At 42.4% G+C, this 13314-nt stretch overlaps 1 protein-coding gene across 4 annotated transcripts in view; it reads right to left on the bottom strand.

Annotated features, from left to right (window-relative positions):
• NAF1 (nuclear assembly factor 1 ribonucleoprotein) overlaps positions 1-12146 on the bottom strand; it is a 34573-nt gene extending 22427 nt beyond the window's left edge. For all 4 annotated transcript variants that reach the window (XM_052642006.1, XM_052642007.1, XM_052642010.1 and 1 more), the window contains exons 1-2: positions 11803-12146; positions 8828-8996 (exon numbers count right to left, since the gene is read on the bottom strand). In XM_052642006.1, the coding sequence (XP_052497966.1) occupies positions 8828-8996; positions 11803-12062 (429 nt within the window). In that variant the 5' untranslated portion in view covers positions 12063-12146. The remainder of the gene's footprint in view (positions 1-8827; positions 8997-11802) is intronic.
• Positions 12147-13314: the final 1168 nt, after the last annotated feature.

The following is a 13314-nucleotide window of genomic DNA, read 5'->3' as shown; positions in this document are numbered from 1 at the left end:
TTTCATCTCTTGGATGTCGTCCTTTCTAGTGTCTGAACATTTCTCCCCTATCCAACATCTCCCCACCTAAGTGATTCAAGAGATCTAGTATCTACACCCTAACCCATAACACAGACCTAAATACCACTCTAGATTTTTCCAATCAACTTGAACAAGAGATCATCCTAAAAGAGACAATATAAAATAACTCCCAGAGACATTCCACTTGAAGAGAATTAACTCTACAGGCTCTGATTTCTCCACAGAAGAGTTCTCTGATCTGTCTTAATGTGGTTAGTTAATTAATTTGACTATGATTAACAGTTTAACAGAGGAACAGCTAACTTACCTGAGGTTGTGTGAAAGGAAGAAAAATTTCTGGTCTCTTCAAGACAAAATGCATAATTCCTTGAAATGAGGTAGTAAGTTCCAGCTCAAGAAGCTGTGAAGCTGTTACCTGATTATCTTCTTATCTGTCTAGGTTAAAACCAAATTTCTTTACATTCTGACCCAGGTGCTAACTGTTTGTCAGTTGCTACAGAAACTGGATATTGAAGTGGAGAGGATGTTTGAAGAAAAACCTAAGAAAGCAGACCTTAGGTTTTAAATAAAATAAACAGAGCTTTCTGTTCACCTTTGTCAAATGATCACAAGTGACTCTCCCAAGAGAAGTTTTTCCCTAAGAAGGGATTAAGGAAAGTACAAAGATTCTATTAATGGTGTATTAAGGTTAAGTCTGGGAGAAAAAAAATGACTTCTGGAGAACTGTTAAAAAAGACAGGAAAATCTAAATCATACAGAGCATTTTAGATGAGTTTATCTCAGGTACTCATTTTCCTCTACAGAATCTCCAGTTGAGGTTTTTAGCAAAAACAAGACCGGGAGCTGACTGTGGCTCAGATCATGAAGTCGTTATTGCCAAATTCAGACTTAAATTGAAGAAAGTGGAGAAAACCACTAGACCATTCAGGTATGACCTAAATCAAATCCCTTATGATTATACAGTGGAAGTGAGAAATAGATTTAAGTGATTAGATCTGATAGACAGAGTGCCTGATGAACTATGGATGGAGGTTTGTGACACTGTACAGGAGACAGGGATCAAGACCATCCCCATGGAAAAGAAATGCAAAAAAGCAAAATGGCTGTCTGGGGAGGCCTTACAAATAGCTGAGAAAAGAAGAGATGTGAGATGAGGAAAGATATACCCCACTGAATGGAGTCCAGAGCACAGTAAGAAGAGATAAGAGAGTCTTCTTAAATGAACAACGAAAACAAAGAAGAAAACAACAGAATGGGAAAGACTAGCGATCTCTTCAAGAAATTTGGAGATAAAAAGAGAACATTTCATGCAAGTTCAGTTCAGTTCAGTCGCTCAGTCGTGTCCGACTCTTTGTGACCCCATGAATCGCAGCACGCCAGGCCTCCCTGTCCATCACCAACTCCCGGAGTTCACTCAGACTCACGTCCATCGAGTCAGTGATGCCATCCAGCCATCTCATCCTCAGACATCCCCTTCTCCTCCTGCCCCCAATCCCTCCCAGCATCAGAGTCTTCCAATGAGTCAACTCTTCACATGAGGTGGCCAAAGTACTGGAGTTTCAGTTTTAGCATCATTCCTTCCAAAGAAATCCCAGACCTGATCTCCTTCAGAATGGACTGGTTGGATCTCCTTGCAGTCCAAGGGACTCTCAAGAGTGTTCTCCAACACCATAGTTCAAAAGCATCAATTCTTCAACACTCAGCCTTCTTCACAGTCCAACTCTCACATCCATACATGACCACAGGAAAAACCACAGCCTTGCCTAGATGGACCTTAGTCGGCAAACTAGTGTCTCTGCTTTTGAATATGCTATCTAGGTTGGTCATAACTTTTCTTCCAAGGAGTAAGCGTCTTTTAATTTCATGGCTGCAATCACCATCTGCAGTGATTTTGGAGCCCCAAAAAATAAAGTCTGACACTGTTTCCACTGTTTCCCTATCTATTTCCCATGAAGTGATGGGACCGGATGCCATGATCTTAATTTTCTGAATGTTGAGCTTTAAGCCAACTTTTTCACTCTCCACTTTCACTTTCATCAAGAGGCTTTTTAGTTCCTCTTCACTTTCTGCCGTAAGGGTGGTGTCATCTGCATCTGAGGTTATTGGTATTTTTCCTGGCAATCTTGATTTCATGCAAACATGAGCACAATGAAGGACAGAAACAATACAGACCTAAGACAAGCAGAAGATATTAAAAAGACGTGGCAAAAATACATAGAAGAACTACACAAAAAGGTCTTAATGACCTGGATAACCACAATGCTGTGGTCAATCACCTAGAGCCAGACACTTGGAGTGTGAAGTCAAGTGGGCCTGAGGAAGCATCACTACAAAGCTACTGAAGGTTATGGAATCCCAATTGAGCTATTTAAAATCCTAAAAGATGATGCTGTTAAAGTGCTACACTCAGTATGTCAACAAATTTCAAAAACTTAGCAGTGACCCCAGGACTGGAAATGGTCAGTTTCCATTTCAATTTCAAAGAAAGGCAATGCCAAAGAACATTCAAAGTACCATACAGTTGTGCCCATTTCACATGCTAGTAAGTTAATGCTCAAAATCCTTCAAGCTAGGCTTCAACAGTACTTGAGAACTTTCAGATGTACAACGTGGATTTAGAAAAGGCAGAGGAATCAAAGACCAAATTGGTAAAAGCAACAGAATATGAGAAAAAAATCTATTTCTGCTTCACTGACTATGCTAAAGCCTTGGACTGTGTGGATCACAACAAACTGGAAAATTCTTAAAAGAGACAGGAATACCAGACCAACTTAATTGTCTCCTGAGAAAACTGTAGATCAAGAAACAACAGTTAGAACTCAACATGGAACAAAACAACAGACTGGTTCAACATTGGGAAAGTAGTATGTCAAGGTTGTATGGTATCACCCTACTTACATTATGTGAAATATCAGGCTAGATGAATCACAAGCTGGAATCAAGATTGCCTGGAGAAATATTAACAACCTCAGATATGCAGGTAGAACTCAACATGGAACAAAACAACAGACTGGTTCAACATTGGGAAAGTAGTATGTCAAGGTTGTATGGTATCACCCTACTTACATTATGTGAAATATCAGGCTAGATGAATCACAAGCTGGAATCAAGATTGCCTGGAGAAATATTAACAACCTCAGATATGCAGGTGATACCACTTTAATGGCAGAAAGCAAAGAGGAACTAAAAAGCCTCTTGATGACTGAAAAAGGAGAGTGAAAAAGCTGGCTTAAATCTTAGTATTCAAAAAACAAAGATCATGGCATCCGATCCGCTCACTTCATGGCAAATAGGGAAAAACTGGAAACAATGACAAATTTTATCTTGCAGGGCTCCAAAATCACTGCAAATGGTGAGTACAGCCATGAAGTTAAACGACGCTTGTTCCTTGGAAGAAAAGCTATGAGGAACCTCCACAGCATATTAAAAAGCAAAGACATCACTTCACTGACAAAGGTCCATGTAGTCAAAGCTATGGTTTTTCCAGTAGTCATGTATGGATGTAAGCTGGACCATAAGGAAGACTGAGTGGCAAAGAATTATTTGATGCTTTCGAATTGTGGTGCTGGAGCAGACTCTTCAAAGTCTCTTAAGACGCCAAGGAGATGAAAACAGTGAATCCTAAAGAAAATCAACCCTGAATATTCACTGGAAGGACTGATGCTGAAGCTGAAGCTCCAATACTTTGGCCACCTGATGAGAAGAGCTGACTCACTGAAAAAGGCCCTGATGCTGGGAAAGACTGAGGTCAGGAGGAAAGTGGGCAAAAGAGGATGAGATGGTTAGATAGCATCACCAACTCAATGGACATGAATTTGAGCAAACTCTAGGAGATAGAGAAGGACAAGGGAGCCTAGCATGCTACAGTCCATGGGGTCACAAAGAGTGGGATGTGACTTAGCATCTGAATGACAACAAATGCCTCAACAATAGGAAACAGTACAGAATATGAGAAACTTTATGAAGAGTTAGGCCATAAAACCAGTAAAGCTGGTCTTTGTTCTAAAGATCTCATAGATGCATCACAAACTCTGAAACTGGTACTAAATATTTGACCCATTTGAATTTATGTACACCTTTTTGCAAAGACAACACAGGATATTTCACTGGTCTTCCTCAGAATTTCATTAGGAAATTAGTAGACTACACACAGCCAACAGTTCCACTGCACAGCCCTGATGCCTTAGAAGAAACACAACAGCAGACCTGAACAAAGGCACATTCAATACCAGCTAGAGCTACTTTTCACTTTCATGCATTGGAGAAGGAAATGGCAACCCACTCCAGTGTTCTTGCCTGGAGAATCCCAGGGATGAGGAAGCCTGGTGGGCTGCCGTCTATGGGGTCGCACAGAGTTGGACACAACTAAAGCAACTTAGCAGCAGCAGTAGAGCTACTTTATGTAACAAAGGAGGGGGTGCTTCCCAGGAAGCATGAACTGTCATCTGAAAAGACAAATTCAAAGCTAAGTAATAGGGCTGTCTCAAAAGTCAGCAAAGAATATGGCATGAATAGCCAGTTCATGGAGAAAGTGAAAGTAGAACGTATCAAATTTTCTACAGAGCCAGGAACAAGAAACCCAAGTGCAAACTAGAGGTAAAATGATTGAATCTACAGGCAAACAAAAGTGAGTCAGAAAATAAAAAGACACTCAGAGCTATGAGAATGTCAAGAAGCACATAAAAGAAACAGCACAGCCATCCTCAATAGCTACCTTGGTTCCCAATGGCTTTTCTAGCCAAGTAAGTTTACAGTAAATCCCCCTTTTCCTGATGTAATCTGGTCTCTGTTGCAGCTCCAAGAGTCCAACCTATGTCATATGTGATTAACTGCTTCCACGTATTTCCCTCTTTCCCTCCACAGAAGATAAATATTATTACTGACTGAACAACAGCTGCCATGTTCTAAGCCTCCCCTTCCCATGAATGCACCCCTGTGGTTTGTACGGGGTTGAAACTACCCATACTCTTCAAAATTCACACACTTTCACACTCCCTTTCTGTCACTTATCACAGACTCTGACCCTCACACTCGCCCATTTGCTTTCTCTCATTTACACTTTCCTACACACTCTCCACACAAGAGTATAGGAGTGACCGTGCAACTCATGTCCAGGCAATCAGAATACCCATCAGAATACCCATCTCACTAGCTTCAATTATTTGTTCAGACCCATAAATCAGGCTCCCAGTACACCAATCCAAGTTCTGTCCATGACGTTCATTCAGGAATATCAGGGGCCAAGCCACCAGCCACGTGCAGAAACATCTCCTGAACAACAAAGAGCAGATCCTAAACGCAACGAGTACTTGTAGCCACACCATTCTTGAGATTCAGGGCCAAGTCATTCTCTTCCCTTGACCTTGAGAGCACAAGTCCCGAAGGAGTCCTCATATACCCTTCTAGAGCCCTAAAAGATTTACAGCAGACCAGAGAAATCATTCCTCTACATATCTCCAGTACCATATGTAGGAGTAGGAACTTCTAGTACATTTGCTTTCTAATCCTAAGAATATAAAATAGTGTGAGGAGCTAGTTAAGAATCCAAAATTTAAAAGAGAAAAAAAAAAAAAAAGACTACAATTGCCCCTTCTATCCTTCCCAAAGATCCTTCAGAACTAGCACAAAAAGGAAGAGACCCTCTCACTATTTCAAGTTTTAAAAACTAATATATTTTCCCAGCAAAAAAGGAATTTTGATATGAGCTAAGCATACATTCACACAATTCAATAGCACTTTCAGCACTTCTTCCCATCATTTACTGTCTGCCTCTCCAGTAGGTGTATTTAGACTAGAAACCAGATGGGTCTTGTTTCCAGCACCTGGCACATGGCAGACATGTTGTAATAGTTTAAACATGAGTGAATGTCACATGCCCACTCATTCACCCATTCCACAAGTCACATATTACTCTTGACTGACAGCCAGATATCTGAAAAGCACTCTGTTGGGCACTACATGAGCCATGAAGATCAGCTATGAACCAGTCCTCAAAAATGTGGACACAGACTCTTTTTGACTTTCTGATGAAAATATGGGCACTCTATCCAGAAAAATACCTAAATAAATTGACTAAGATTTTGCATTAAATTTCAAGGAATTCCCAAGGGAAGAATTTCAGATCTAGTTGGATAAATAATAAAATGAAACACATGTACACACTAAAATAATATGATCCTTTATTTATTGATTCTTATATTCTAAGAGAGATTTAAGTAGAAAAGTGATTAAGATACAGGGACGCTGCTGCTAAATCACTTCAGTCGTGTCCGACTCTATGCGACCCCACAGACAGCAGCCCACCAGGCTCCTCTGTCCCTGGGATTCTCCAGGCAAGAATACTGGAGTGGGTTGCCATTTCCTTCTCCAATGTATGCATGCATGCTAAGTCACTTCAGTCGTGTCCAACTCTGTGCGACACTATGGACAGAAGCCCACCAGGTTCTTCTGTCCCTGGGATTCTCTAGGCAAGAATACTGGAGTGGTGTATTTCTGCTTTATTGACTATGCCAAAGCCTTTGACCGTGTGGATCACAAGAAACTGTGGAAAATTCTGAGAGAGATAGGAATACCAGACCACCTGACCTGCTTCTTGAGAAACCTGTACACAGGTCAGGAAGCAACAGTTAGAACTGGACATGGAACAACAGACTGGTTCCAAACAGGAACAGGAGTGCATCAAGGCTGTATATTGCCACCCTGCTTATTTAACTTATATGCAGAGTACATCATGAGAAACGCTGGGCTTGAAGCAGCACAAGCTGGAATCAAGATTGCTGGGAGAAATATCAGTAACCTCACATATGCAGATGACATCACCCATAATGCAGAAAGTGAAGAGGAACTAAAAAGCCTCTTGATGAAAGTGAAAGTGGAGAGTGAAAAAGTTGGCTTAAAGCTCAACATTCAGAAAACTAAGATCATGGCATCCAGTCCCATCACTTCATGGGAGATAGATAGGGAAACAGTGTCAGACTTTATTTTTGGGGGCTCCAAAATCACTGCCGATGGTGACTGCAGCCATGAAATTAAAAGATGCTTACTTCTTGCAAGGAAAGTTATGACCAACCTAGACAGCATATTCAAAAGCAGAGACATTACTTTTCCAACAAAGGTCCATCTAGTCAAGGCTATGGCTTTCCCAGTGGTCATGTATGGATGTGAGAGTTGGACTGTGATGAAGGCTGAGTGCCGAAGAATTGATGCTTTTGAACTGTGGTGTTGGAGAAGACTCTTGAGAGTCCTTGGACTGCAAGGAGATCCAACCAGTCCATTCTGAAGGAGATCAGCCCTGGGTGTTCATTGGAAGGAATGATGCTAAAGCTGAAACTCCAGTACTTTGGCCACCTCATGCAAAGACTTGACTCATTGGAAAAGATCCTGGTGCTGCGAAGGATTGGGGGCAGGAGGAGAAGGGGACAACAGAGGATGAGATGGCTGGATGGCATCACCGACTCAATGGACGTGAGTTTGAGTAAACTCCGGAAGTTGGTGATGGACAGGGAGGCCTGGCATGCTGCGATTCATGGGGTCACAAAGAGTCGGACACGATTTAGTGACTCAACTGAACTGTGACATTTCCTCCTCCATTTAACCTTCTAAATAAGCCTAAAAGAAGATATTTTATTCATTTTAAGGAGATGAAAACTGAAGCACAGAGAAGAAACTTGTTATAGATAACCTGACATAATTCAAGTCCTAAGTGATAGACACAGTATGAGTCCTAAGTCAGTGCTCTCCCTGTTAAGATTTATCCCATTTAGCAAAAGAAATTATTAAATACCTATTACAGGGATAAGACCAAACAAATCTGCCAATAACTTCAGAAAATAATCATAAGTTGGGAGAGCCTCTGTGTAAAAAAAACACTGAGATTAAGGTCGGCAGTATGAAAACATAAATCACTGATGAACTCGCACACAAATTCCAGGGTTCTCAATACACAAGGCATAACAGAGATAGAAAATTCCTTATTGCGAGTAGAGAAAAAGGAAATAATCGATCCAGTATGGTCATGAAAAGGTTCCTGAATGTCTCTAGACTTTAAAAATTTCTCTCAAATCTTGCTTTACTACTTCACTGGTTTAAGCATTTTATAACTATAATTAAGGACCATTAAATTTCTCAAAAACATTAACAATAACTAAAAGCACACATGGGAGTGAAAAAAAAAAAAAACCATATGGCAATACAGCCCATACTGTGAAAGTCTGAGAAGACTTTCCTCTTATACCATACGGCTTCAACAACACTATCATTAACCTCCTAGGAAGAGCATACAGTCTAAGAGGAAATAACCATGCGTTCAAATGCTAATAAATATCTATCCACAATAAACAAGTTTTCTCCAACTGTAATAATGAAAACACCCCAAAAACTTGCAGTAAACAGAAATCCTCAACAGTGTAACTGATCTAATTTTACTTTCTATTTCTCCAAATGCAATTGATTAAAAAAACAGTTTCAACTGCTACTGAACTAAAGTTTCTCTGAGTTTTGGACCCCTTTCCAAAAAAAGAATTGTACATCTTACAATCTTTAGGGAAGATAAGAATGAAAGGCAGCAAGCTAAACTAGATGCCCAGCACATTATCAAATGTTAGCATTAGAAGCAACCTGAGAAATTATTGAGAATCAATTCTTTCTTTCACTTAAGAAAGCCAAGGCATGACAAAAGTATGACCAGTAAAAGTTGACAGTGGTCTTCAAATTCATGGAGCAGATACAGGCCAAATGAAATCATATCAGTATCATAAAATATTTTAGAACATATAAATTAAGTTTAGTAACAAATCTAAGTACTTACACTAAGAAGTAACTCATCTTTTGTTTTAAGAGGAAAATTCTTATTTTCCTTCTCAACTAGTAAGTCATCTTCTCCATCTGACAGAACTGGAGGAAGGGACATACGAGAGGAAGACGATGAGGATGATGATGAGGAAGAGGAGGAGCTTGAACTATCGGAATCTGTTTCACTATAGAGAAGAAAAAGTTGAAAACAAATCAAAAGCATTATTACAATGGTATTAAAATATGATTATTCAACTAGAAAGTATCTGCTTTACTAGATGTTTACGATTGCTGGTATAATTCAAAGGCTAGCATTTTGAAATTGACTATGGTGTTTGGAAAGCACTCTAATCAACTGATCACAAAACCCCTCCTCTAACCCAAACCCTCTTTTTACAACTGTCTCTTACGTGATACATCAGTCTGAAGCATGTGACAAATCACTGACCGAAGAGAATTCTGGGCCAGGCACCTGTCTTATTAGTCACCAACAAGGACCAGATCAATTAAGCAAAGAGACTTTCTTCTCAGCCTTCAATTCGGAAACTTTTCCAAGTTACCATTCATGCTGAACACTTCACTCTCTGAAAACCCCTTTAGCCCTTGACTTCCGCAACAATTCTCAGAGCCAAAAACTATCCTCTTAGCTTGAACTGTTCGCCGGTACCCACTTCAGCTCCTTTTATGTGCTGTTTCTACAAGTCCCATACTCCTCTTCTCTCTGGTACTCTTTCCATGTATAACCTCCAATGAGCTCAACCATTACCAATGCACAGATAACTGCTAAATCTTCAGTCTTGATATCCCTAAACTCTTAATAACAACTGCCAAATTAATGACCTATACACTCACAAGTTAAAAACAGTGCATTCTCCCTACTAATTCTGTTTCTTTCAGTTTCTCTTGTATTTCACTGTTTAGTCCTGAATCCAGTCACTGGAGGTAGAAACCTTGGAATTGTATCAAAGTATTGCATGCTCAGTCAATGATGAAATTGGTAAACATGACTCCTATTCCACTAGAAAAATCTAAATACAGAGTGCTATTAGCTGATGTTAAGGAATTAGGATTCATTCTACTACAGCTGATAATGACATGGTTGTTATGTAAAAAGTATTTTATCAGAAATGCACGGTAAAGAATTTACAGGGAAGGTGGCATGCGATCTGAGACTGGTTTTAAAACTATCAAGTTAAAAGTTAGAAATGCTAGGTAAAACAAAGTTAAGGGGACTTCCCTGGTGCTCCAGTGATTGGGAATCCACCTGCCAATGAAGGGGACATGAGTTTAATCCCCTGTCCAGGAGGATTCCACATGCTGTGGAGCAACTAAACCCGGTGTACAACTACTTAGCTTGCACACCTAGAGTCCACGCTCCACAGGGAGGCCACCACAATGAGAAGCCCACCTACCACAATCAAGAGCAGTGACCCCTCAACCTGGCCTAACTAGAGGAAAGCCATGCCTGCACAACACAGCCAAAAATAACTAAACAAAGCTAGGAAATAACGGAAACTGTGAAACTTGGTGATGGCTATGTGTACAGTGATTATACTACTCTGTGTCTGAAAATGTCCACAATAAAAAGTTTGAAGTACAGAGGGTGGGATAGGGTGGGAAGGAGGTTCAAGAGGGAGGGGACAAATGTATACCTATGTCTGATTCATGTCAATTTACGGCGGAAACCAGCCAACACAACATTGTAAATAAAGCAACTGTCCTTCAATTAAAAGTAAATAAATTTAAAAATACATATTTAAAAAAATTAAGTTTTACCTGTAATCTGATGTTCAAATTTACATTTCCATACCAGAATTGTCCTTCTACTGCTTCCCTGACATCACCAATTTGTTGACAGTGAAATCTCAAATTAACTGCCTAAATTTAACATTCTTATTGGTTTACAGCCCCTATCCCAGAAAGTTTTCTCCCCATCTCAGTAAACAGCACCGCCATGCACTCAGTTGATGCCCCTCTTCCATAGGCCACTACCACAACTATTAGCGATCCAAATGGGGGAAGTTGCAAAATATTCAATCCAAACACCGTCACACGGTGGACTAATACAACATCTTTCCTATTGCTTCCATACTAAGCCAACCACTCTGCTTTCACTCTTGAACACAGTTCAGTTCCTTCTCCACAGAGTAAAACATTAAAATGCTAACTTGAGCATGAAAATCACCTGCTTAAAATTCTTCAAATTTCTCTAGCAGTTAGAATGAAAACTAACATGGCCAGAGGGTCCCACCTGGTTGGGTTCTACTACAAGTGCCTTGCTTGTTCCTTCCTTGTAATTTTCAACAACTCACTTTTTTTTTTTTTTACTTCATTTTTCGTCCCTCTCACCAGAATGTGAAGCAAGGACCGTGTGTATACTGTTCACCGACACAGCATGGCATAAAACACACCGAAACACTTGCAGACAAGGTTCAGCGTGGTTCAGTGAACTCGCCTCCCACCACAGAACTTTCCTATATAAAAGACAGAAGGTAGGGCTGGAGAAGCCTGAAAAAAGCTACGCAAAGCATGTAGTAATAGTTGAATCACTTTCCTCTAATTTCATGAAAAATTCATCACCAGAGAAATTCTACGAACTAACAAAACTGTCAGGAGTCAGTCTGAAAAGAGACAAAATCCTTTATCTGATGCCCCATTTATCTGGTTCAACCAGCAAGAGGACACACTAAACTTGAGAAAAAGATTTGCCACAAACTAAATTATAACCCCCACGGCCATACCACGTCGAGTGGTCACGGGATAAGCCCCCAGTCTCAGGTGTTCTACGTTCTAACTGAAAACCACAAACTGTCCATAGAGGGCTCTCGGACCCTCAGCGTTAGAGGAGGGGCCCCGACGGCCTCGCTCCCTCCCGGGGACACTGCAGACGCGGCAAGGGACGCGCCCCGGCTCCCGGGCCCTCCCGCCTCCTCGGCCCAGGCCTCCCGCTACCAGAGCCTCCCCCGCGCGCCCGATCGCCGGGGGCACGACCTGTCCGAGTCCGAATCTGAGTCGGAGTCCGAGTCCGACGTCTCCAGGCCGCTCCCTCCCGCAGGCGGCCCCGGGAGCGACGGCGGCAGGAGCTGAGGCGACGGTTCGCCCGCAGACTCCGGGGCCCCCTGGTCCGCCGGCGGCGCTGCGACCGGAGCGGGGTCCGGGGCCGGAGCGGCCACCTCCTGGCTAATTCCGACGCCGGCGCCCCCGAATTTCAGCGTCTGCAGCTGAGCGGCGGCGGCCTCCACCACCTCCATGGCGCAAACTTCGGACGCTCGCCGACAGCGGCCGCGGAAACGAAGCACAGGCCCGCTTCACACGCCGCTCCGATAATCCCACGCGGGGCCGTCCGGAGACACGCCCCCGCAGCAGACGCAGCGGCACTTCCGGGCAGCGTGTGACGTAACGGGACGCAACGGCGATCCCTGGAGCGGGGCGGTCCGAAGGCGTTTGCGCACGGAGCCGAGCGGTCCTAAAGCCGCTGCTTTCCCTGCATCCTGGGAAGCTCACTGTGAGAGGCCAGACTGAGAGACTTTCTTGCTGCTAGATCTGGGGCAGTTACACGGAGGATGAGATGGGAAGGAGGGATGGCAAGACTGGGAAGACGCCTGATGGGGCGAGGCCCTGCACATTGGAAACTTGAGTCAGGAAGCCTTGAACCAGCACTTACAGGAAACTTTTATAAAGTTAAATGGAGTTACAGCAGTGGATAGGCAACAAACACAATGACCATCCATCCTCAAAATTACAACTCATGTTTTTGTTTGTTTTCTCCGAAGCGCTCCCAATTTAAAGAGCACTAATCGTGGGGGCCATGAAATTAAAAGACGCTTACTCCTTGGAAGAAAAGTTATGATCAACCTAGATAACATATTCAAAAGCAGAGACATTACTTTGCCAACAAAGGTCCATCTAGTCAAGGCTATGGTTTTTCCAGTGGTCATGTATGGATGTGAGAGTTGGACTGTGAAGAAGGCTGAGCACCGAAGAATTGATGCGTTTGAACTGTGGTGTTGAAGACTCTTGAGCGTCCCCTGGACTGCAAGGAGATCCAACCAGTCCATTTTGAAGGAGATCAGGTCTGGGATTTCTTTGGAAGGAATGATGCTAAAGCTGAAGCTCCAGTACTTTGGCCACCTCATGTGAAGAGTTGACTCATTGGAAAAGACCCTGATGCTGGGAGGGATTGGGGAGAAGGGGACAACAGAGGATGAGATGGCTGGATGGCATCACTGACTCGATGGACGTGAGTTTGAGTGAACTCCGGGAGTTGGTGATGGACAGGGAGGCCTGGCGTGCTGCAATTCAGTTCGTGCTGCAATTCATGGGGTCCCAAAGAGTCGGACACGACTGAGCGACTGAACTGAACTGAATCGTGAGGGAAACATGTTGCTGCCTGTTAGTGTTTTAGTTGACGCTTTTGTAGAAAGGGTGAAATGGGACTGAAATGAGTAATGGCTTGAGAAACCATGACTCTAGGTCTTAAGGAAGGCAAGCAAGAAGTTCTTA

This window comes from Budorcas taxicolor, chromosome 6 (genome assembly GCF_023091745.1).
Source record: "Budorcas taxicolor isolate Tak-1 chromosome 6, Takin1.1, whole genome shotgun sequence".
Taxonomy (NCBI): domain Eukaryota; kingdom Metazoa; phylum Chordata; class Mammalia; order Artiodactyla; family Bovidae; genus Budorcas; species Budorcas taxicolor.
This window is presented reverse-complemented; position numbering and strand designations above follow the sequence as displayed.